At 43.6% G+C, this 23,871-nt stretch overlaps 1 protein-coding gene across 2 annotated transcripts; it reads left to right on the top strand.

The window, feature by feature from the left end:
• Nucleotides 1-1,676: 1,676 nt before the first annotated feature.
• On the top strand, nucleotides 1,677-16,744 carry krt1-c5 (keratin, type 1, gene c5). 2 transcript variants are annotated; one of them, XM_030737565.1, is made up of 9 exons: nucleotides 1,677-1,770; nucleotides 2,234-2,634; nucleotides 2,992-3,074; nucleotides 8,901-9,078; nucleotides 10,898-11,062; nucleotides 11,950-12,075; nucleotides 13,532-13,749; nucleotides 14,261-14,292; nucleotides 15,180-16,744. In XM_030737565.1, exons 2-9 carry the CDS (start codon nucleotides 2,242-2,244, stop codon nucleotides 15,293-15,295), a joined length of 1,311 nt encoding a protein of 436 aa, XP_030593425.1. In that variant the 5' UTR covers nucleotides 1,677-1,770; nucleotides 2,234-2,241; the 3' UTR covers nucleotides 15,296-16,744. The 2 variants fall into 2 exon arrangements, with proteins under 2 accessions (XP_030593425.1, XP_030593426.1); XM_030737566.1 differs by having other exon boundaries at nucleotides 8,922-9,078; nucleotides 15,180-15,295.
• The last annotated feature ends 7,127 nt before the right edge of the window (nucleotides 16,745-23,871 follow it).

Here is a 23,871-nt window from a genome sequence, read left to right as displayed (position 1 = left end):
TTTTTTTAATATAGATTCAACAAAAGAAATGAGAACAAATGATGTGTTTGGTAACAGGCTGCTAGTTACAAAGTGCCTAAAGATAGAACTGTTTTTTATGTGTAGGTAGACACAACACTGCATCATCTGTGAGTTAGGCACCTTCTTTATGCTTGAATGATTCATGGGTCGGTGTTGAGTGGCTTAACAAACAAAAACGATTCCTCTGAAAATGGTCAAGTACAAGGACAAGGAGTTTTTCATCTTGCTGTAGATATATATTTATATCTGTATATAGTTTCAAATCTTTATACAATGTCTGTAGAATAATTTCATCATTCAGGCATCTTCTATCTTTTAGCATTAAAAGTTCTGCGCTGTAGTATGTGTTTTCAGCCACATGGTGGCGGTGCATCCTCATTATAGATTGCTTTTGTCCTTATGAGAGTCAGTTTTATGGATTCTTTTGCCATTGTGTGACTGGAACAAAGATCCCACACAGATATGAGAAAGATATGAAAAAAATCTGCATTTATGTATTTATGTAGCACATACTGTATGCATCCAGTGGTCTTGCATTAGGATGGAGACACAGTGATGGAGACACTGTTGTCCTGCTGTTAATACCACCTTTAGTTTACTTTAATTATCCATTTTCTGGTTCATTGTGGGCTGTGTTATACAGCTTTAAGCCATTAGTGTTACTGTGTCTGCAGCCTGTGGAAGCAGACAGGTGATAGGTGGCTTTTATATTCAGATTGGAAACAACACAAAAGAAAGTTTCCATCGTGACCTGTCCCAGAATGTAACTGGCCAATGCAGAAGTGAGCTCAGTGGAGGTGAGTGCAGTGAGATGTAATCGATACAGCACTAAATCAGGTCAGCGTCACTGAGAGTTGTGATCTGATTAGGATAATAAAGCACAAAGAAATCGAAAGTCATACATGTTTTCAAAGTAGCAGCAGAGGATTATACACGCTAAGACAGAACTACAGAGTGTGCGTGTGTGTGTGTGTGTGTGTGTGTGTGTGTGTGTGTGTGTGTGTGTGTGTGTGTGTGTGTGTGTGTGTGTGTGTGTGTGTGTGTGTGTGTGTGTGTGTGTACATTTAAGCCAGGTTTCCAGTTCAGCCAGACCTACGCCCTGCACTTCTTTGTGCATTTCTCAGGGGTCTTCCCTTTCTTTTCATTCTGTCTTCATTGTTCCCACTTCCTCTCGTTTCTCTCCAACCTGCCTGGCCGTCCTCAGGTGAAGCTGCCTTCTCACATCTCTCTGAATGCATTGTGTCTGCCCTCAATACAGCCACTGTGGAAAGAGACGATCAGATGAAAATCTGAGGAGGCTATTGTGAGGATATATATAGCAGTAAACACAAAATTGTGTGCTGTGTAGGACTGATTTCTTCTTATGTAGTATTATTATTAGTATTATGGAGAAAATAAAACTTTTTTTCCCAACAAACATTGCATTACATTACTTTTTTTTTTTTGGGGGGGGGGGGGGGGGGTAACCTCCGGCCAGGTGAATTTCCTTAAAAGAAACACTGATTTAGTTTTACTCATATGCACCTCTGATTTTTTTTCCAACTCCTCCATAAGGTGTCATGTTGCATCCTCTTCTTTGTTGCTCTGGGATTGGTTACAAGAGTGGCTCCTCCCCGGCAAGGGCAGCTGATCCTCTGCAGCCGGACTCACCTGTGAAAGCTGCTCCAGCAACAACAGTCACCCTTACCATCAGCGGTAAAACCCTGACCAGAAGAACGAGGAGAAACCTGCTGAACAACTGAGCTCCAGGTAAGAACTGATTAGGTCTTTCTCCTCTGTTCCAATTACTTATCAAAGTAGCTGAATAAGGGAAAAAGTTTTCACAAAGAAGATTTCAATTTCCCAGAGCCTTGAAATCTACTAGATCCTGATTCTTCTTAAATAACTCACTGACAAGGAAAGAATAACATTACTTTGTATCCCTGATTCAGTGTCTTTTTGCTACATCTCTGACAATCGTTTGGTGGAAGGCAGTCATAAAACTTCTCATTCTAAGTTTTTGTTTTGGCTCATGCATTAATCTATAATATTCTTTGAAGAATATTAAAGATTAATTACAGACTTTAGATATGAGAGTGTGCCGTGACTTTTAGCCTTTTCAGAGCATTCTGGTGTCTTTGTCGTTCTCTTTGACACAAAGAATAGTATAATATATAAAAAAACAAACTTGTAGCTTCATGACACCACTGATAACTGATAATTGTCTGTGCAGTGGACGCCATGGCCTCCGCCCTCTCTGTGCGCTCGGTGCGTCAGCTCTCCTTCTCCAACATCTCTGTGAGGGACAGTGGACGCAGCATCCGCGCCAAACCCTCTATCTCCAATCTTTCCCCCATCGGCACACTGTCTCTGTCGCGCTCCCTCTCTGTGGGCAATGGCCTCAACGTGCTGGGCTCCAGCCTCTCCTTCAACGGCCTCAGTGTCGGCGTCAATGAGAAGGAGACCATGCAGGGCTTGAACGACCGCCTGGCCAACTACCTGGACAAGGTGCGGTCGCTGGAGAAGTCCAATGCCGAACTGGAGACGAAGATCAAGCATCTCATGCTGGAGACAGCTCCAAAAAGCCACGACATAGAGGGGATGATGGCACAGGCCCACGCCATCGGTCAGGAGGTCAGTGTCCAGTGGTGTCCAGACCTTAGAGTTCACTTCAAGATTTTCTCACAGGGAACATTTGACTGCAGGGATTTATGTCTTAGACTCTTGCTTTGACATGTTCAGTTCAGTCTAGACATAATGTTAAGAAGAGTTTATGTAGTCTTAATCTTCTTGTCTCGAGACATTTTTTTTTTTTTGCCTTTTGTGTTTGTGCCTGACAGATTGTTGTGAATTCTCTCATTTTAAGCAAAAATTCTCTTGTGCTTCAAGTGTAATCAATATCATATGTAGCCATAAAATAAAGAAAGAGTAAACACATTATAATAACTACACATGATTTTATCCCGCTGTGCATTGTGTTCTTCCACTCAGGTGAGAAAGAAGACGCTGGAGAACGCCCGTATCATGTTGGAGATTGATAATGCCAAGCTGGCGGCTGATGACTTCAGGGTCAAGTGAGTGTCACACTGAGGTTTTTTTTTTCCTTGGTTATGAGTGTTCACACGGGAGTGCCAGACTGCAAAACTGTGTGAATAAAAGACCTTTCTGTCAGACTGCAAACCAAGAGCTCCGTTCCCACGGTGCTCAGGCACCAAACAACGGACACGTCAGTCAGTGGTAGAGGTGCGGGCCGGAAAGATAATCGTCCCCTTCCGGAGATTCACCAGTCGGCAAGGTAAAGCTGAAGGTGGTCACGAAATACCCGCTGCTGGTGTTTTTCACAGTGTGTTGATGGTATGTTCTGTGGCCTGATGTGAAGGAGAAATACTTCAGCTGACAGTGATCCATGGTGTTTACAGCAAAGTGAGTGTGGACCTTAGTAGCGCAGAGCTTTGCAGGAGTTTGCATGCTATTTTTCACATTTGTGTGTCCATTCTGAGAACCAAATTAACAGAGGAGACACTGATTAGCTCCAGCTGCCTGTATCAGGACATCTGTCAATCAAAGTGTCCCCAATATCAGGATGGATGAATTATTAAAAAAAAAAAAAAAAACAATCACCTCCAATGAGTTGTCTTAAAGAGGGAAACTATTCATTGATGTCAAAACTTTTTTGGCTGTAAAAATGGTTTTTAATGCTGTAAAGTTGAGCATTTAATATAGGAGTTTATGGGAATTGAGTCAGGAGCTAGTGGCCACCTGAGGTACCAACCTGGAAGTGCCAGATCTGCTACTTGGTTCTTTATGCAGAAGCAGGAACATTTTTGATCTACACATGCAGAAAGACTGCATTAAATGAGCTGTGTTATTTCCAGATATCGTCATATGACTGTACACAAAAGGTACCAACCTGCGCTTATAATGCACTTCTGTTGATGACCACAAATTAAGCTGAACTTTGGGGAATATGGGAAGAATCAGGTTGGGATATTTTGTCACAGAAGTCTCACATAGCAGGAACAAATCAGCTTCAGACACGTTCTGTGCAGTTTATATGAGGGTATTACCTGGATGAGGTGGGAAGGAGGTAGCACACTTGCTCATGGTGAATGCATTACAATATTAGCTGTTGTAGTGCTCTCAACACTGATGGCATAATTCACTTTTGTATACATGTCCGGTTATGGTTAGGTTGTTTGTTCACCGTCTTTAATGTTGTGATTCATGTAATGGTCGCGGTCTCTTTAAGAGTCCCGATGACGTTTTTTTGCTGTTGGTGTTTTTTGGCTAGCTTTTTTCCTGTGTTAATAAACACGACTCACAGAGTCTTAAAGTGAGAAGTTACCCGTTCGTTTTTCCACGCAAGGTTAACTTCCACACTGGTGACCCCGACGTTTGTTACTGGACGTATCCAGATCACCATGACCGCCAACGCTGTGTCTCTCAAGCTACCCGAATTCTGGGAATCGTCTGCTTCAGCCTGGTTTGCTCAGACTGAGGCACAGTTTACCTTGCGCCAGATAACCGCCGACGAAACTAAATACTACTACGTGGTATCGGCCCTGGGCAGTTCTACGGCATCGAGAGTGGTGAGCCTTCTTACTCACCCTCCTCCAACAAGAAAGTATGAAACTCTGAAGGAATACTTACTGCAAACATTCGGACTGTCCGACGCCGAGAGGGCCAATAGGCTTTTTTCTCTTCAAGGGCTCGGTGACAGCAAGCCCTCGGAGCTCATGGACCGCATGCTCGATCTGCTCGGTGACAATAAGCCGGATTTCCTTTTCGTCCACCTTTTCCTGCGCCAACTGCCTGCCTACGTGAGAGCCGCTTTAGCCAACACTGTCAGCACTGATTGCAGAGAACTGGCTGCGGAAGCCGACAAGTGCTTCCTGGCTAGTCAGCAGCCTTGCGCGGCTGCCTCCCTCCCTGCCGGTGATTTCTCCGAAGTACGGAATGATCACACGCTCGTCGCAGCAGCAGCCCCGCGTCGGCAGCCGTCTTCCGGTTTGTGCTACTACCATGCCAGGTTTGGCTCCAAGGCCAAACGATGCCGCTCTCCCTGCAGCTTCAGCGGGGTGGGAAACGCCAAGGCCGGCGCTTGTTAGTGGCCGTGAGCGTCGGCCATGCCAGCAGGCTGCCCTTCATCCACGACTCCATTTCCGGCCGGCGTTTCCTCTGCGACACAGGGGCGCAGCGCAGTCTCCTGCCTGCTTCACAAGTGGACGTTGTAGCTGACACCCACGGCCCCCCCATGGAAGCCGCTAATGGCAGCCCCATCCGTACGTACGGCACAAGACATGTTGAACTGTGTTTTGGGGGGCAACGCTTTGGCTGGGACTTTGTGACTGCCAAAGTCGCTGTTCCCCTCTTAGGGGCAGATTTTTTGTGTGCATATGGGCTGTTGGTGGACGTTAAAAATCAGCGCTTGATCAACGCCGTTACCTTCTGCTCTTATGCATGCACGCTCGGAGCCTCTGACGCAGTACACCTCTCCAGCCTGCTCTCTGTCACGGACAGTTTCCAGCATCTGCTTGCTGAGTTTCCAGCACTCACACAGCCCACCTTCTCCTCTTCCACAGCCAAGCACGGTGTCGAGCATCACATTGACACCACTGGCCCGCCTGTATACGCTCGTGCTCGGCGCCTCGAGCCAAGCAAGCTTGCCGTGGCCAAGGCGGAGTTCGAGTCCATGGAGCGTATGGGGATTGTTCGACGCTCCAACAGCCCTTGGGCCTCCCCCCTTCACCTCGTCCCTAAACCCGGAGGGGGCTGGCGTCCTTGCGGGGACTACCGACGGCTCAACGACGCGACAACGCCTGACCGCTACCCAGTGCCACACATCCAGGATTTTTCAGCGCACCTGGCCGGTACGGTCATTTTTTCAAAGGTGGACCTGATCAGAGGATACCATCAGGTGCCCGTACACCCTCTCGACATCCCAAAAACAGCTGTAATCACACCGTTTGGATTATTTGAATTCCTGCGCACACCATTCGGCCTCAAGAATGCTGCTCAGACTTTCCAGCGGCTCATGGACTCTGTGCTACGAGATCTCCCTTTCCTGTTTGTGTACCTGGATGACATCCTGGTGGCCAGTTCATCACCTTCAGAGCACCTTGTGCACCTTTGCACTTTGTTCGAGCGGCTGACCGAGCACGGGCTCATCATCAATCCAGCCAAGTGCGAGTTTGGCCTGTCCACCATAGACTTTCTGGGGCACAGAGTCACGAAGGATGGGGTCGTTCCTCTTCCGTCAAAAGTCGAGGCCATCACCACTTTTCCACGCCCAGTCACTGTCAAAGCCCTGCAGGAGTTTCTAGGCATGGTTAATTTCTACCACCGTTTTCTCCCTGGGGCCGCCCAAACCATGCGACCCTTGTACGAGGCCCTGAAAGGCAGCACACCCAGACAGCCTGTGGGCTGGAGCCCGGAAAGAGACAAGGCTTTTGTCGACGCTAAGTCAGCCTTGGCTAAGGCCGCCATGTTGGCCCATCCAGCCTCCTCCGCCCCAATCGCACTTACCACGGATGCCTCGGACTACGCAGTCGGTGCGGTTTACGAACAGTGGGTGGGTGATGCTTGGCAGCCCCTTGCCTTTTTCAGCAGGCAGTTGCGCCCCAGCGAACGGAAGTATAGCACCTTCGACCGGGAGCTCCTTGGTGTATACCTCGCCATCCGACACTTTCGTTCGCTGCTGGAGGGATGCCAGTTCACCGTTTTTGTGGACCACAAGCCTTTGACTTTCGCCATGTCCAAAGTCACTCAGCCATGGTCCGGCAGGCAGCAACGGCAGCTGACTTACATTTCGGAATTCACAACGGACATTGCACACCTTTCCGGAAAGAACAACCATGTCGCAGACTGCCTCTCCCGTGCTATCGCAGGGGCGGTGCACCTCGGTTTGGACTACGGCAGCATGGCAGCTGACCAGGCCACAGACACGGAAGTGCAGGCTTGCCGTTCATCCAATACTGGGCTGCGCCTGCAAGATGTGACATTCGACGAGGCTGGCACCACTCTGCTTTGCGACATTTCCATGGGCCCTCCTAGGCCTGTGGTGCCTGCGAAATGGAGGCGACCCGTTTTTGATGCCATCCACGGCCTCTCGCACCCTGGAACCAAGGCCTCACAACGGCTGGTGGCAGCCAAGTTTGTGTGGCATGGACTTAAAAAGGACGTGGGGGACTGGGCAAACACCTGTGTGGCATGCCAACGTGCCAAAGTACACCGCCACACTAAAGCGCCACTGGAACAGTTTCGAGTGCCGGAACGGCGATTCGACCACGTCAACATCGACCTAGTCGGCCCACTTCCACCCTCGCAGGGTTACACCCATGTGCTCACTATGGTCGACAGGACCACACGGTGGGCGGAGGCTGTCCCTCTATCATCCATAACATCAGCGGATGTGGCACGGGCATTTATTGGCACCTGGGTGTCCCGTTTTGGCACCCCTTCAGACATTTCCTCAGACCGTGGTGTTCAGTTTACCTCTGAACTTTGGAACTCTGTTGCAGCGAGCTTGGGGGTTAAACTCCACCGCACCACGGCCTACCACCCCCAGAGTAATGGCCTCTGTGAACGTTTTCACAGGTCGATGAAAGCCTCCTTGCGGGCCAGCCTGACGGGCAGTTCCTGGGCGGACAAACTCCCATGGGTCATGCTGGGCATCAGGACAGCACCTAAGGAAGACCTCCAGGCCTCCTCCGCGGAGCTGGTCTATGGCCAGCCGCTGCGGGTCCCTGGGGATTTCGTCCCCAGCACCACGACCCCTTGGTCAGCTGCACTCCAGCGCTCCAGCCTGTTGGACAATGCCAGACGGTTTGCTCCACTTCCTACTTCCTGCCATGGTTTGCCGAACTCTCACGTCCCCAGGGGCCTGCAGTCTACTGGCTACGTTTTCATTCGAGTAGATGGTCGCTGCGGACCCCTCCGGCCGCCTTATGAGGGCCCCTTCCGTGTTGTGGGCACTGGAGAAAAGCACTTTGTGGTGGACGTGGGGGGCAAAGCGGAGACTATATCCGTGGACCGCCTTAAACCAGCTCACCTAGATCCGGCTGGGCCGGTTGAGTTGGCGCTGCCCCCAAAACGAGGTCGGCCCCTGACTAGGCCCCCTTTTCCTGTTCCGCCTGCCCCTCAACCATGCCGCAGCAGAGCCCCTCAGCCAGCCGCTGAGGACGCGGTTCTGCCTCCTCCCGTTCGGCGGAGCCGTGCCGGGCGTTTGCTTCGCCCACCACGCCGTTGATGTTTTCTTCTTCAGGTTTTCTGTTGTAGTGAATTCTGGGGGGGCATGTGTAGTGCTCTCAACACTGATGGCATAATTCACTTTTGTATACATGTCCGGTTATGGTTAGGTTGTTTGTTCACTGTCTTTAATGTTGTGATTCATGTAATGGTCGCGGTCTCTTTAAGAGTCCCGATGACGTTTTTTTGCTGTTGGTGTTTTTTGGCTAGCTTTTTTCCTGTGTTAATAAACACGACTCACGGAGTCTTAAAGTGAGAAGTTTCCCGTTTGTTTTTCCATGCAAGGTTAACTTCCACACTGTGTTATTTTCATATCTGTGCAATTCAACACCACACTGACACTGTAATAAGGAACTGGCAGATTAAAGATAACCCTCTGCAAATTACCCACACCCACCCCACCAGTTTTCTATCAGGTGTATGGTTCTGTTCTTTTAATTTTTACTCTTTTTTTAGTCATTGTGAATAAATGTGTGTTTTTAATGACTTACTCGGCTGACTTGCTGCCCCATCTTGTGATACAAATTGATATTTCAATAAATTGCTTCAGCACAACACCTGGGTCTTTGATTTTTGTCATATTCTGTCCAGTCTGACTACATTTACATTCTCTGCGTGAAAGCTGATTTATTTGATTTAATTTAGTCCTTCAGCCTCTTCGTTTTTATCTGCAGATATGAGGCGGAGGCCACCCTCTGCCAGTCAGTAGAGAGGGACTGTCAGGCTCTGAGGAGAGCAAAGTCCGACCACGACCAGATCATCTCCACTCTGCGAGGAGACCTAGACAGCCTGAAGGAAGAGCTTTACTTCCTCAAGAAAAATCACGAGGAGGTGAGACTGCTCACAAATTAATCGGATTAATCAGTGTTTACTTATCAGTGAAATTAGTTTAGTTCTGATCATCTTCACCTTTCAAATGAAACAGGTTCATATAAAACCAGATCAGTTTGTTTCCACCACAAGCTTTAAACAGTGTTCAGTGTCTGAAACACGATCGTGTTGAGCACAGCGACACACCCTTCATCTTTGTAACCAGAAGGCTTCAAGATAGCAGGATCACGCCAATGTACACAAAGAAGGAACCAGCAACAGAGTCTGTGTGTGTTTAGACACACAGGTGTGGTGTGCAGGATGTAGAGTTGAAGGTCATTTGCATGTTGTTTCAAAATGTATAAAATTAGATTGACTGTAATTATAGTGTTATAATAATTAAAGTCCAACACAGCTAATTTTTCTCATAGCCAGAATTTAAAAAGACAAAAAATTGTTGCAGCAATTAATAACTGCAAAAGAAAAGAAGGAAGGAACCCCAAGGTGTGTTTGATGCAGGCACCGTTTTATCTGCTTTATAAATGTCACATAAATATCTCAAATGAATGTCTTAGACACTGGTTTGTAACAGATGCGAGGTGCATGTGATAAACTCAGCCGGGGGTGATGCTCTTTAAGGGAGCAATTTGGCTTTTCCTTGAGGCGTCACATGTTGCAAATACAAATTTTACAAGTAAAGATTTAAAACGCAGTGAAGAACATAGGGAAGAGCTGTTAAGTTCAGTTTCTGTGTTAGAAACATTGATCTGATTTTATGGCATCAGTGCTGCACATATAGCAGACATTATTATGCAGCTACTTAACAGTGATGGAGACAGAAGTGGGGGTTTTTGTCCATGTTGTGCATCAATTCAGCAGCTATTGGAAGTTCACTGCTTCATGGAAGCTGCCTCACAATGTGTGCAAAAGTTTTCACTAAAAACACGCAGCTGCAAAACTAATCTGACAAAGTACATTCGCGTTTTAACTGAATCTAACCTACTTCTGCTGCACTGACAGGCTAGCTTGTTAAAAGCCAAGAGCAAATTAAGCAAAGTGAATGATGTTAATGTTTGTTTACCTGCTCTCATGCTGGTGGCGTGAGAAAAGCTTTGCTCAACAGGCTTTTTCTGCACGAGCTAAACTGAATGTCAGGCTTTTTTCTAAATTACAACACTCACACCGGTCCCTAAACATCACAGTTCACAAGCTTAAGTCATCAGAGGCACACTCAGACCTGTCAGAGGTTAGAAATGATAAACTGTAAACAATATTAGTGGTTTTCTTCTGAAATATCAGTCCTGTGTATTAAAAGCACTTTAACTTATGAATTTGACTTCACATTTTACTTCAGGGCAACTTTGGAGCGCATGAAAAATGTTACTGAAAAAGTTAAATTCACAAAATGAAACTTTAATTTTTCATTTGCAACTATTATTTGATGGAAAGATGAAAAACTGTGAATCTGTTGCTGTTATCTGGCTACAGCGGATGAAATCTGCTTTTACTGTACCCATCGAACACAGAGTCTGTGTCTATCTCTCTGAAACAGGGATCGTTTGTATGCTACTGTAACCACTGATTTCAAATGCTAAACAATCAGCTGATGTTGCAGAAAACTGTTGGGCTACTGCTGTAAGTGCAGTCCATGTTGTCTTGTTAGTGTGCTATATTTAAGCTATGTTGCAAGTTAAGTATACAAGTAAGATAATGATAAATACCAGCTGTGTGTTTCCATCAAAACATTTCTGTTAACCAGGATTTACAGTACAGTACATGTACAGTAAGATGCTGCACCCTTAAATTGTTTTTCTTCTGTCCCTTCTTTGATTTACTGCAGGAAATGTGCTCCCTGAAGGCCCGGCTGGCCAATGAGCAGGTGAATGTGGAGGTGGATGCAGCTCAGGGTCCTGACCTGGGGGCCATCTTGGCTGAACTCAGGGTCCAATATGAAGGCATCACTCGCAAGAACAAGGAGGAGGCGGAGGCCTGGTACCTAAAGAAGGTCCGTCACTGCATGAAGCAGCTCCTGCTCTTCTGTCTTCTCTTCACTATAAATAAATATCTGTACTCTTCCATCTATCCAATATTGTCAGAATTAGTAAACATCCTGTCTCAGGGTGATGCTGAAAAACGACTCCATGTAATTATTAAATTGTTCTGGAAGCTCCCTGAAAAACCCTTAGCTCGTCTAAAACACTGCAGCGAGTACAATAGAGATAATATGTCTCACTTATTTGTTCACTGGCTTCCTGTTAAATACACAGTTTAATGTCAAAGCTTTCTTTTTCACATAGAAAGTCTTGAACTTGTTGAGTATCCTTAAAGACCTCAGTATATCATATTATCCCATCAGAGCACTTCACTCTCAGACTGCAGACTTACTTGTGGTTCCCAGAGATTTTAAAAGCAGAGCCTTCAGCCATCAGGACCCTCTCCTGTGGAGCCAGATCCCAGCTTGAGTTCAGCAGACAGTCTCTCTACTTTTACAATTAGGATTCAAACTTTCCTTTATGATAAAACTTATAGTTGGAGCTGGACGACATCAAGTACTTATCCTCCCATCACCCCTTTTTGCTCATCATGCATTTTTATGGTACTACATTAATTTTTGCCCCTTTTCTCTTTCCCTTCACCCCCCAACCCTCTCCTCCCCCCAGCCAGCTGGAGCAGACCCTGGTTCTGCTCATGGCCTCTTCCTGTTAAAAGGAAATTCTTCCTCCCCACTGTTTCCAAGTGCTTGCTCATAGTGTGTCATCTGATTTTTGGGGTTCTCTATCTAACTCTATCTAGTTGTAGGGTCTCTACCTTACAATAGAAAGCACCTTGAAATGACTGTTGTGGTAAACTGTTTTGAATATTTTTTATTATTATTATTTTGTGTGTTTACAGTTAGAGGCAGTGCAGTCAGAGGTCAAAGAAAGCAATGAAGCTCTGCGTTGCGCCCAAAGTGAGCTCAGTGAGAGGCGACGTTTTCTGCAGGCTCTGGAGGTCGAGCTCGACAACCTTCGTAAACAGGTACAGTACAGCTCGTGCACATGCATGTGAATTATTTCCTTTTGCACCTCCTTGCCATCTTCAGCTTCGAGGTTTCCGTGAGATCGAGACATTAGAAAGCCCGTTAGATGGCGCATCTATGACCGGTCCTCCCCCGCATCGCACACATGTCAGGACCAGCTGTAGGTAACAGCTGCCTTCTTTTTGTCAGCAAAGACCTGCTACTTTATAGAGATACAATGTACACGGCAAATTCATAATGCTTCTATAATCAATCAGCGTGACAAGACGTAAAAAGCCGGTGTTTTGTCTGTGTCTCCACTGCATGTGAACGCAGATCAAACAGCATACAGAGATGTAGCTCTCAGACTTTTGTGCAGCCTGATCGCACAGTCGATGCAGACATATTATTGTGCTGACAGGTAAACTGCTCAACGGGTAAACTTACAAAGCAGCACTGGGTGGTAAAATCATTTGACTGATTGTCTGACAGCGGTGGCATTCTGCATGGTGCTTGCGAACAGTGAGAGTTAATCCCGATGCTTTAAATTTCACCCTCATCGTATTTACCTTCATCCTTAATGTTCCTGCTGTTGCCTGAAGACTTAATTACATTTTAGAGGAGCGGTGTCAGGCTTTTAAAGTTACACCTTTATATTTTCTCCCCAAATTAAGACTGCCATACAACGTTTTGTGAACCCAAGATGGAGTATTTCCTTCTTTATGCTTAGATTGGTTCGCTTTAATCTCCTGAACATTTGCTTGTTGGTGTTGAGAATCCTTTTACAGCATTATTTCTTCCTTCTGATAGTCGCTGCCCCTCAGCACACTGATCATGAGAACACTGATCATTTCATTTGGCTGTCTGGAAAATTGCAAATAAGCATTTTTAATAAACTTTAAAAATGCTTATTTTTGTTTTGTCTTTTAATGTTACACTTAAGCTCAGGGGTAGGGCGGTGCCAACGTAGATAAAGTAAAGAAAGGACCACATATCAGATAACTGACTTGAAACATGGTTAAAGTTTGCAAAGACAATATCAAAATCCACCTAAATGCATTATTTAAATTACCACAGCAAATCAGCCACGAAGCAGTAGGCCATAAATACATGAATGAACGAGAACTTGACTGGCGTGCACAGAGTCCTGACCTCAACTCAACAAAACGCCTTTGGGATGAATTAGAGCGGAGACTGAGCCAGGCCTTCTCAGCCTACATCAGTGTCTGACCTCACAAATGCGCTTCTGGAAAAATGGTCAGAAATTCCCACAAATCTTGTGGAAAGCCTTCCCAGAAAATTTGATGCGGTTATAGCTGCGAAGGGTTGACCGACATTATATTAAAACCTATGAATTAAGAATGGGATGTCACTCAACTTCGTGTGTGTGTGTGCGTGAAGGTCGATGAGATGAATACTTGTGGTGACACAGTGCATCTTCTATGGCTGTTCATCACCAGTATGTTGTGTTTCCAGGTCAGCGTGTTGGAGGGAAACCTTGGAGAAACGGGACATAAGTACTCCGTGGAGATGGATCGTCTTCAAGCCATTCTGACGCAACTGGAGGATGAGCTGTCACAGCTGCGTCTGGACATGCAGCGCAACAAGACCGACTACGAGCAGCTGCTGCGTGTCAAGCAGAACCTGGAAATGGAAATTGCCACCTACAGGAGGCTGCTGGAAGGAGAGGAAGTGTAAGCAAGTAAAATGAAAAGGGAACCTCAAGGATACACAGTTTTATAACAACAGCCTTTCCAGGATTGAGTCAAATGATTTTTTTCTTTGAGTATTATGAAAAAACAAGTGACTCGTACTTTCTGCTACACAGAAGGCATTTGTGTATTTATTTAGACTTCATATTAATGGACTGGTTAATAATTAACACCTTATATCTTTATTTGTTATTTGCTTTTGTACATGTGTTGTATGGATTAAACTTTGGACAGTTAAAGCTAAACTAGAAGCATCTGTGGTTTCATATTCAGCTCTGAATAACAGGTGAACTGTTGCTAAGGTGTAAAAATGATGCTATCCAAAAAAGAAAGTGAGAGAAAGAATAGATGCAATAAAGAAGCAGACAAAAAAAATTAATAAGAGTAAACTCAATTTCCCACAAAGTAGAACTGTATTTATATCAAATATTGACTGAACCTGGTTTCTGCTTTGTTGCCACTGATTATGATCTGATATCATTTTATCCTACAGGGTGAAAGAAACTCCACCTCCACCTCCTAAAAGTAAGTTCAGATTGTTCCATGATTGTTAGTAAATCTCTTGCAGAGAAGGAAAACTACTTGAACCTTCTGTTTATGAGCTCATGTGGGGCTGCAGGTCACAAAGACTGGTTCCCTCAGTCTGAGCGTGTCATCTGTAAGTTTAGGTTGGCTAACGGGGTCTAACAGGTTTCCAGCTCAGCACATGCTTATTCGGTAGCTTGTAGCGTAGTGCTGCATGGACAAATAACTGGAGGTTGAAGCCCTTTTGATGATGAAATGCATCATCACTCAGAACCTCTCATTTTCACCCACAATAAACAACAAACCCAGATTAAAAAAGAAGGCGTACTCATCAGCAGTCTCAGCTCTCTGCATGCAGGTATGACCCAGGCCACAGAATCTATACGCCTGAATATGGTGAGCCTGGAAATTGTGGCCCATCCTTTGGTGTGCTCTGGGCACAGAAAGTTTGAAAATCACTGCTGTATGGTATTTAGTGTCTTACCAGAGGCCAGAATCCATTATCGCTCCAAGGATCCCATGTTTCTATTTAAAGTCTGTATGAAGCATAGAACGGAGGGCTGTTGTCTTTTCTTTCTGCTACAGTCGTTTATGTTGTTCTCATAAAGCTGGTTATGTGTAGTCATATTACATCCCTCCAGTAGGCCAACAATCCAGAAAAATCAGATCCTTTCCTTAGTTATTCCGACTCAATACCCACTCATGATCATAAAAACCAAAATAGCACACAGTAAATCATGACTCACTCAGTCACAGCTGGAATTCCTTTTCTAGAGTGCAGCTTCAGTATAAACTACTTCTGCAGGTGTTGCACTGTTAATGATGCTTTTGTGGCTCCAGATTGGAAACGTTAATGTGACTAATCCTGGTTAACTCCTGTGTTACAGAAGACCCCGACGTGAGGACCAGGAAGATTGTGAAGGTCGTCACTCAGACAATGATCAATGGCAAAGTGGTTGATGAGTCCAGTGAGGTGGAGCAGATCGAGGAACGCAAAAAATGAAATTATTGTCCTTTTTATTTACTCTTTACAGTGTCTGAAGTAGGGCGGCAACAATATCAGATTTTCACTAAATGATAATCTTGGTCAAAAGAATTCACAGTAATGGCATTATTGTGACATCTTAAAAAGAAAGAAAAAAATATTTGTTTATGCAGTTTGTGCTTTGAGGAAAATTGCATTCAAAATACATATAAGAAGTTTGAGACACAAAGGCAAGAAAATTAAGAATTACAGTAATTTACAACATAATCACACGTATTGTTAACAAAACACCAACTGTGACCCTAACTCTGTGTTCTGAAGACATATAAAAATAACTTCTTTGATGCATATTACTTAATTACTTTTTTTTTTTGTCCCATCCAGTAATTTGGAAAAGAACAAAAATGGCAGATTTTTCTAGCACAGAGTGAAGATTAGGATCATCACCAGTGAGGACGCACATATTTGATGAATCTTAAATATTGCAGTTATTGTCAGCATCAGTACACTGAAACAGCCAGATTCATGTTGGAAATGTACTGAAATGAAATGAAAGTTCAGCCTGACTAAAAATTTATAACAGCTTCTGGATCTGCTTCACTCTGCAGGTTAGAAAGTTCAGGACTTCACTGTGATGTTCACTGTTGTGCTTTTCAGACAGCCGTTAGATAAAATCTTATTTTCCTAAAATTCCTTTGAAATTTTAAACCTGTTTTCATTGCAAATCAAATTCTTGCCACTATTTTATAAAATAGCATTTCATTATTAACATATTCTAGTTCTGCAGTCTGAGAAATGATTATTTAGGAGCTGATTCTGTAAATAAAATGCATAAAAAATGTTATTTTTCAGTATCATGAATATTTTTATGCATGCAAGAGACTGTATTTAAACGGTAAGGGTATCTCTAGTTTATGAAACTATGCTTGTTTAGTATTTGAATAAAATGCATCATAACTCAACATCAGGTCACGAAGTAATCATTAAAAGTTTAAGAGATTATGTTTCCACAATGCCAAAAATGGAAAAAGGAGTTTGCAAACAATCAATCAAATAATTCTCTTTAAGAATAAAAGTGAGAACCTGCCAGCTGGCACTTAATTTGCTGTAAAATTTGACCTTAAGGTCCACTTTTTGTCTTTTCACCTTGTTAAACAATCTCTTCCTTTCATACATGAGTTTTCTCAAATTATATCAAAATGTGAAACTTCCAGAAAAAAAACTGAACATAGATTTTTGTGGTTTTCAGCATTAAAAATGAGGTTTCATATAAGTGAAAATACAAATATTTCCTTTAATATTTACTGGAGAATTATAATTAATTATTTGTCCTAACTGTATCAGTAATGCTCTTGATAAACTGAATGTATCAACTCTGTTATGTTTGTTGTGTGAGAGTTTGGCTGTGAAATACTACTGGGAGTATTACGAACTTTTAATATCCAAATAAACACACCAAAGTGGCTGCACAGTGCCAGTAAAACTCCATGTTTAAAATGTGTTTTCTGTTCGGGTTTTATTTCAAACAGAAACTCTGACAGAAACTCAGAGAACAAAAACAAAGAAATGAGATTCTGCACCAACAGGGCAGAAACTACCAAACCTGAATACAGCAGTGTCGGGTGTCTGTGTGAGTCTGCTCAGGTGTTTAATGTGGGTTGCTGTGACGGTGTAAAAGCAGGTCAGATGTCAAAGAGGCAACAGTCAAAATACAACAGCTAAAAATCCCGTCAGGGTTTTTTTTTCTCTCTGTGTGAGATTTGTGAAAAAGATATTTGGGCGTCTGCTCTGAGGATTCGTTTGTTTTTTTTATTATTATTATGAAACATTTTCCTTTTTTTTTCCTTTGTGAAAACCATGTCCCATTAAACCTGATCCTGCCCCGAGCGACAAAGTGCTCTGTGTGCAGTCGGGCTGCCCTTTGGGGATTTCAGCCACTGAAAGTTTTGTGTCTGATCGCTGAAGCTTTTGGTCAGTGAGGATTTTCTCAGAGGTGTTTGTGTTGGTGAGGGTTGAGGTTTCATTTAAATATTTAAAAAATGCGTCCTGTTATAATAACTCTACACAGCATGGGAACACTGAGGAGCCCCTGCCACAACAAACATGCAATATACACAACTGCCCTGCAATAACATGGCACCTGCACAACATTTAATGGATATGTAACAAAGATAATAAAACAGTATGGTTACAATGATGGTAAATATGATTAGTTTACTGCGTGGTAGGAGGAAATAACAATGTCTTACAATGTCTTAACAATGTCTTAATGTCTCTTAAAGGAGTTAGGTGGACCAAACCACTGTGAGTTACATGAAGCGGAGTCCGTCTTTCAAAAATGAAAAATGTATTGTTTCCCATCTAAAATGCAACCAATAGCTTTTACAGCATTAAATTACATATAACTGCATACAGTGATTACTGAGGAGGAAAGTACTGTTTTCTACAGAAGAAAAACAGTACTGTTTGCACTCACATGTCAACAAAATTTTTCCTGGAGACCGGTGCCTTTCCTGGACCGTGCTTTGGATTTAATCTGAAAACTTAAGACAGTGTTTAAGACAGTACTGAACGATAAGACCTGGCTTACTGCACTTCAATCATTTTTGTTATTTTTGCAGTCTGCCTGAGCTTTGCTTGGACATGAACTGCAGAGACTCAAAGTGCTTAAATGGCTCTGTTGTGGCCAAGAACTCTGTGGACTGAGTAAGCCTCCCTCAGCTGCAGTATAAGTCTCTGTCTTCTTGTTTTTCCCTGACTTAATAAATAGCGAGCGTTATGGCATTTAATCCGCACAGACTGCACTGGCCTCTAAACTGAAAGGCAGGATGGGAAAACAGTCGGTGTGGGTTTAGTGTGGATGTATTAAATGGTATTCAGTGCAGATCACTGAAGAGGTCCCCAGGATGCAGCATGAGTAAAACTGAGGAACAGCTACCATCCCTTAAAGCTCCCCAGACTGAAAATGAAAGCATGGATTTTATTGAGTGCTCCATGTTCTGAAAGGTGGTGTCCAAGGAGTTATGGACATAAATATTGATCCAGGCTGGTCCTCAGGTTTCCCCATGCCACATGTATATTACGTTATTTTTAATTACACTTTTGGATAGACCAGTTTTTTGGGATAAGCTGTATAGAGATTTTCTTCTGCTGCTCTATGATGGTGGGATTGTTCTTGGAGTCAAGTAAATGGAAATGCACTGCTTGTTCTTTTAAAAAAAATCAATGGGTGTGATTGTTGCAGTCTGTTTGGCATCATCACCAAATTCCTCTTCTCCCAAACCTCCTGAGAGTGGGAGTCATCTATTTATTCAGTATTGGGAGCATTCTCAGTGTCAGTAATTAATAGCATCTCTCCTAAAACCTTCATACAGCCTTGACAGTGTTGTGGTGTTGTAGAGGCACCCTCTTGGACTCCACCCGATCTATTTATTTTGGCTCTATGTTTTCTTCTTCTCCGCACTGTCTGAGCATCACAGATCATCCTCACCAAGTAAGGAATTAAACCATGAGCAATTAAACTTTGTTTTTCAGTGTAAGGTTGTGTAAATCCTTCTTTCTGTCACTGGTTGTATGCCTCTCATTTTATTTCCTAACTTAGTGATAACAGTAGCCAGAGGAGGAGGAAAAATGAACTCAACTAATCTGAAAACCCTCAAATTACAGTGTAATTAAAGGACTGCATGGACCTGAACAGGTTGGAGCACAAAAGTTAAATAAAAGCATGGATACATCATAAAATGACTGCATAAATAGTTGAATCAGCAAGTAAAGTAATAGTAAAGTAAAGTAGTAAATAAAAAGTGAATAAGTAGTTGAAATAGCTACCTAAAAGTTAGCTAATAGATTTAATAAACAGTTGAAATATTGCATCAAACAATGAGTTAATTAATAATTAGCTATCTGAATTAAATCTCAAAGAAAATAGTAAGCTGAAAATAGACTAGAAATGCTTAAAACAGTTATAATTTATAAAAGGGCTAAAGAGTTATAATATGTTGTATAAATTGCTGAAAAAGCTGAAAGTCATGGATAAATGTTCAAATCTGTATCAATGAGTAAAGTCGCTCAGACTAAACTGAGCTAAACACAGACAGTTTTGACTGGATGAAAATTTTTTTTAGCAACATCTTCAACATAAAAATAAAACATTAAATTAGAGTTTAAGAACACAGCTGAATAAGGAGGGTGTTTCTGATGAATGAAGGCCTGTGTCGAGTTCAGCCGCTGTCCTGACCTCTGTCCTGACCTCTGACCTCTGCAGCTCCTGATGCTCTCGTCCCCTCTCACATCTGTATGAAGTCTCACAGTCTTGTGTCTGACTTGTGCAGGCAGCTCTTCACCATGTGGAGCCACGTTACATAAAACACAACCTACTCTAGGTCAAAACTGCAGAAAGCTGTGCTATTCTAATAGTTCATTTTCCATAATTATTAATACAGTTGACTCTAACCAGAAATTATTTGCATACTCACTCCTTGCATTAAGGTTGTAATTTAAGATCTATTTATATTGTATGTTTGTTGTCGTGGGGACTTTAACCACGTCTCCCTGTCCTCCACTCTCCCCACCTTCACCCAGTATGTCACCTGCCACACCAGGAATACCAACACACTGGATCTACTGTATGCCAACATCAAGGAGGCATACAGCTCATCACCTCTGCCTCCCCTGGGGGGCTCAGATCACAACCTGGTTCATCTCCAGCCTGTGTACAAACCCTTGGTACACAGAGAACCAGTTGTGACACACACAGTGAAGAAATGGTCTGAGGAGACTGAAGAAGCTCTGAGAGACTGCTTTAGCTCCACTGTGTGGGAAGAGCTTTGTGCCCCTCATGGGGAGGACATCGACAGCATCACGGACTGCATCACTGATTACATCAATTTCTGCGTGGAAAACACTGTGCCCACCAGGAGGGTACGGTGTTTTTCAAACAACAAACCCTGGATCAACTCTGAAATAAAGGCTCTCCTGAAGGAGAAGAAGAGAGCCTTTAGATCAGGAAATAAGGAGGAGCTGAGAGCCGTGCAGAAGGATCTGAGAAGGAAAATCAGGGATGGAAAAAACATCTACAGGAAGAAGATGGAGGACCAGCTACAGCAGAGCAACATCAGTGGGGTTTGGAGGAGTTTGAACTCAATTTCAGGCCACAAACCAAGCCCTAGGGTTGTGGGAGACTTAGAGTGGGTGAACAACCTGAACCAGTTCTTTAACAGGTTTGACCAGCCACCCACCCCTCCCCCAGCCCAGTCCCCCCTGCTGTCAGCCCCACCATCTTTAATGACTGCCAACCTTTCTTCTTCTTGGGACCTCACACCTCTCAGCTCTCAGCCATCACCCACCCCCTTCACTTCTGAGGACTCCATCTCACAACCCCCATCCCCCACCTCCATCTTGTCCCTCTCAACTCATCATGTGAGGAAGGAGCTACGTAAGATCAAGGTGCGAAAGGCTGCTGGTCCAGACGGCATCAGCTCCAGGCTCCTGAGGTGCTGCGCAGATCAGCTGTGTGGCATCATGGGATACATGTTCAACCTGAGCTTGAAGCTGGGGAAAGTACCACAACTGTGGAAGACCTCCTGTGTGGTACCGGTACCAAAGACCAAACATCCAAAGGATCTTAGCAGCTACAGGCCGGTAGCCCTGACATCGCATCTAATGAAGACCCTCGAGAGGCTGGTCCTCAACCATCTACGCCTCATGGTGTCGTCTTCGTTGGACCCGCTGCAGTTCGCCTACCGGCCTGGCATCGGGGTGGATGACGCCATCATCTACCTCCTGCACCGAGCGCTGACCCACCTGGAGAAGCCTGGAAGCACTGTGAGGATCATGTTCTTTGATTTCTCCAGTGCTTTTAACACCATCCAGCCAGGACTTCTGAGAGACAAGCTGGAACTGTCAGGAGTGGACCACCACATCTCCGAGTGGATACTGGACTACCTCACTGACCGCCCACAGTACGTGAGGACACAGGGCTGTGTCTCTGACAGGCTGGTCTGCAGTACGGGGGCCCCACAGGGAACTGTGCTGGCACCGTTCCTCTTCACCCTCTACACTGCAGACTTCTCCATCAACTCCCCACGCTGCCATCTGCAGAAGTTCTCTGACGACTCTGCCATAGTTGGCCTCATCACAGGTGAGGATGACTCAGAGTACAGACAGTGGACTCAGGACTTTGTGGACTGGTGCCAGCGGAACCACCTCCTGATCAACGCCGCTAAAACCAAGGAGCTGGTGGTGGATTTCCGCAGGCGCAGACCCACCACACGGACACCGGTGAACATCCAGGGAGTGGACATTGAGATAGTGGACTCTTATAAGTACCTGGGTGTTCACCTAAACAATAAACTGGACTGGACTCATAACACTGATGCGCTCTACAGGAAGGGTCAGAGCAGACTCTACCTGCTGAGAAGGCTGAGGTCTTTTGGAGTGCAGGGGACACTCCTGAAGACCTTCTATGACTCTGTGGTGGCATCAGCCATCTTCTATGCAGCAGTATGTTGGAGCAGCAGCTTGTCTACAGCTGAGAGGAAGAGGATAGACAAGCTCATCAGGAAAGCCAGCTCTGTCCTAGGATGTCCTCTCGACTCAGTGCAGGTGGTGGGAGACAGAAGGACTCTGACCAAAATAACATCACTGATGGACAAGGTCTCTCATCCCATGCATGAAACTGTTGCTGAGCTGGAGAGCTCCTTCAGTGACAGACTGCTGCATCCTAAATGCACAAAGGAGCGTTACCGCAGATCCTTCCTCCCAGCAGCTGTAAGACTTTATAACCATCACTGCCCCCAATAAAAACCACAATAGCCTACACAATGTAGGATAATATATAATATACTGTAAATAGTCCGGCCTGTTAAGGTTCAACACACAGGCACATCATGTACATTGTATATAGTGTTATTATTATTAGTAGTATTAAGGTTAATATTGTTTGTTGATTTTATATATATTCTTTTCTTAATAGTGTGAATTATTATATCTTTATTTATATTTATAATAACTGCGGCTGCTGTTACACCCAAATTTCCCCTCTGTGGGACAATAAAGGCTGTTTCTTCTTCTTCTTCTTCTTCCTTATATGTAAGATTAGAGAGTATGAATCACACACAGTTTATTCTGTGAGTACCTCAGTGTTTTTAAAGGCAGTGATCCTGAAAATGAGAAAACCATCAGGTCACATTTGGAGCAGTTTCATGTCAGTGTAAATTTACTGCAGGTTTTCACTCCAGTGTGAAAACGCACATCACCAGTCTCAGTTTCTTAAAGCGGAGGCTGTAAAAATGCAGGTTTTTTGTCACCTCGATGAGAAACTAGTGAACATCAAACTTAGCTCTAAGTATTTATTAATTTCCAGTCCGTCCAATCAGGTTACACAGAAGATTTATGAGCTCACAGGGGAGACGGCACAAAGAAAAATCTCTCCACGCCCATTTTTGTTCCCAGATGAAAAAAAATCCTCCTTTTTTTTTTTTTTTTTTTTTTTTTTTTTTTGTTTAACTGACAATAAAACTTTTTACCTTTTCTGTAAAACTGGAAACAAAATGAAATTATTTTTGTGACTTTAACAAGAGAAAACTTCATCATCACATGTTTGTTTCTGACAATCTGAGGGCTTTTTGGTAGTGGTGACTGGTGAAGGGTGCCCTCTTGTGGTTAACTTACAAATTATGATTCTTACAAGTTTGGTGTGTACTGCGAACATACAGAAAGTACAGCACAAAGATTTAAAATATCATGTCACAGTTGACCTCTGACCTCTCCTTCAAGGTCAGTAGATTGAGCTGAAGGTCAAAGTGATAATACTGCTATATAGAGCTATTTATTACTAAAACTATGTTTCTTACTGCCATGACAGCATATAGGCTCATAGGGAATGATTTATGAGGATTCTAAATATCATGTTACTTTGGACCTCTGACCTCTTCTTCAAGGTCAAACAAGGTCAAACTTTCATAAAATGTCTTTTATCTTTAAAACTGCTTAAAATTCTGCTGCCTTTTTTTTTTTTTTTTTGCATTGGAAACATTTAGGAAATTATACTGGCAAATAGGTATTCTAAATATCACCTTATAGTTTGCATCCACATATGACCTCACTTTTTTTTCACACCTGCCTTTTGTGTTTTATCTTTAAAGAAAGTATTGTCAAGACAAGAAGCTTGTCAGTAATATACTTAGTCAGAAATATACTGTAGCATAAAGATATAAGTTTGAGTTATTCATGTTCAGTTATTTACAAATCAATACCTATTATCATTAGTTACTCCCACATTGTTTGTGTAATCAAAGTAAATATCTGTCATGCTACCCTTATCTAATTTTTACTGCACTACAAACTTCTTAATGTATGTTTAAAAAGGACAAAGAAAAATACAAGATAAAATACAAATCTTCATCTAAAATACAAAGTTGCTGTCCAGAGAGTGAGCTGCCTTGGAGGAGGTTTGTGCTCTTGAACTGCATCTTATTATTACTATTATTGCGCCCAAAAATTTTGCATGACAAATTACAACCCTGTTTTCCCGTAATTAAACATAAATATAATTTAAACCGGAGTAAACCCACGCAAACACGGGGAGAGCATGC

This window comes from Archocentrus centrarchus, chromosome 9 (assembly GCF_007364275.1).
Source record: "Archocentrus centrarchus isolate MPI-CPG fArcCen1 chromosome 9, fArcCen1, whole genome shotgun sequence".
NCBI lineage: Eukaryota > Metazoa > Chordata > Actinopteri > Cichliformes > Cichlidae > Archocentrus > Archocentrus centrarchus.
Note: the sequence above shows the minus strand (reverse complement) of the source record. Positions and strands in the feature narration are given on the sequence as shown.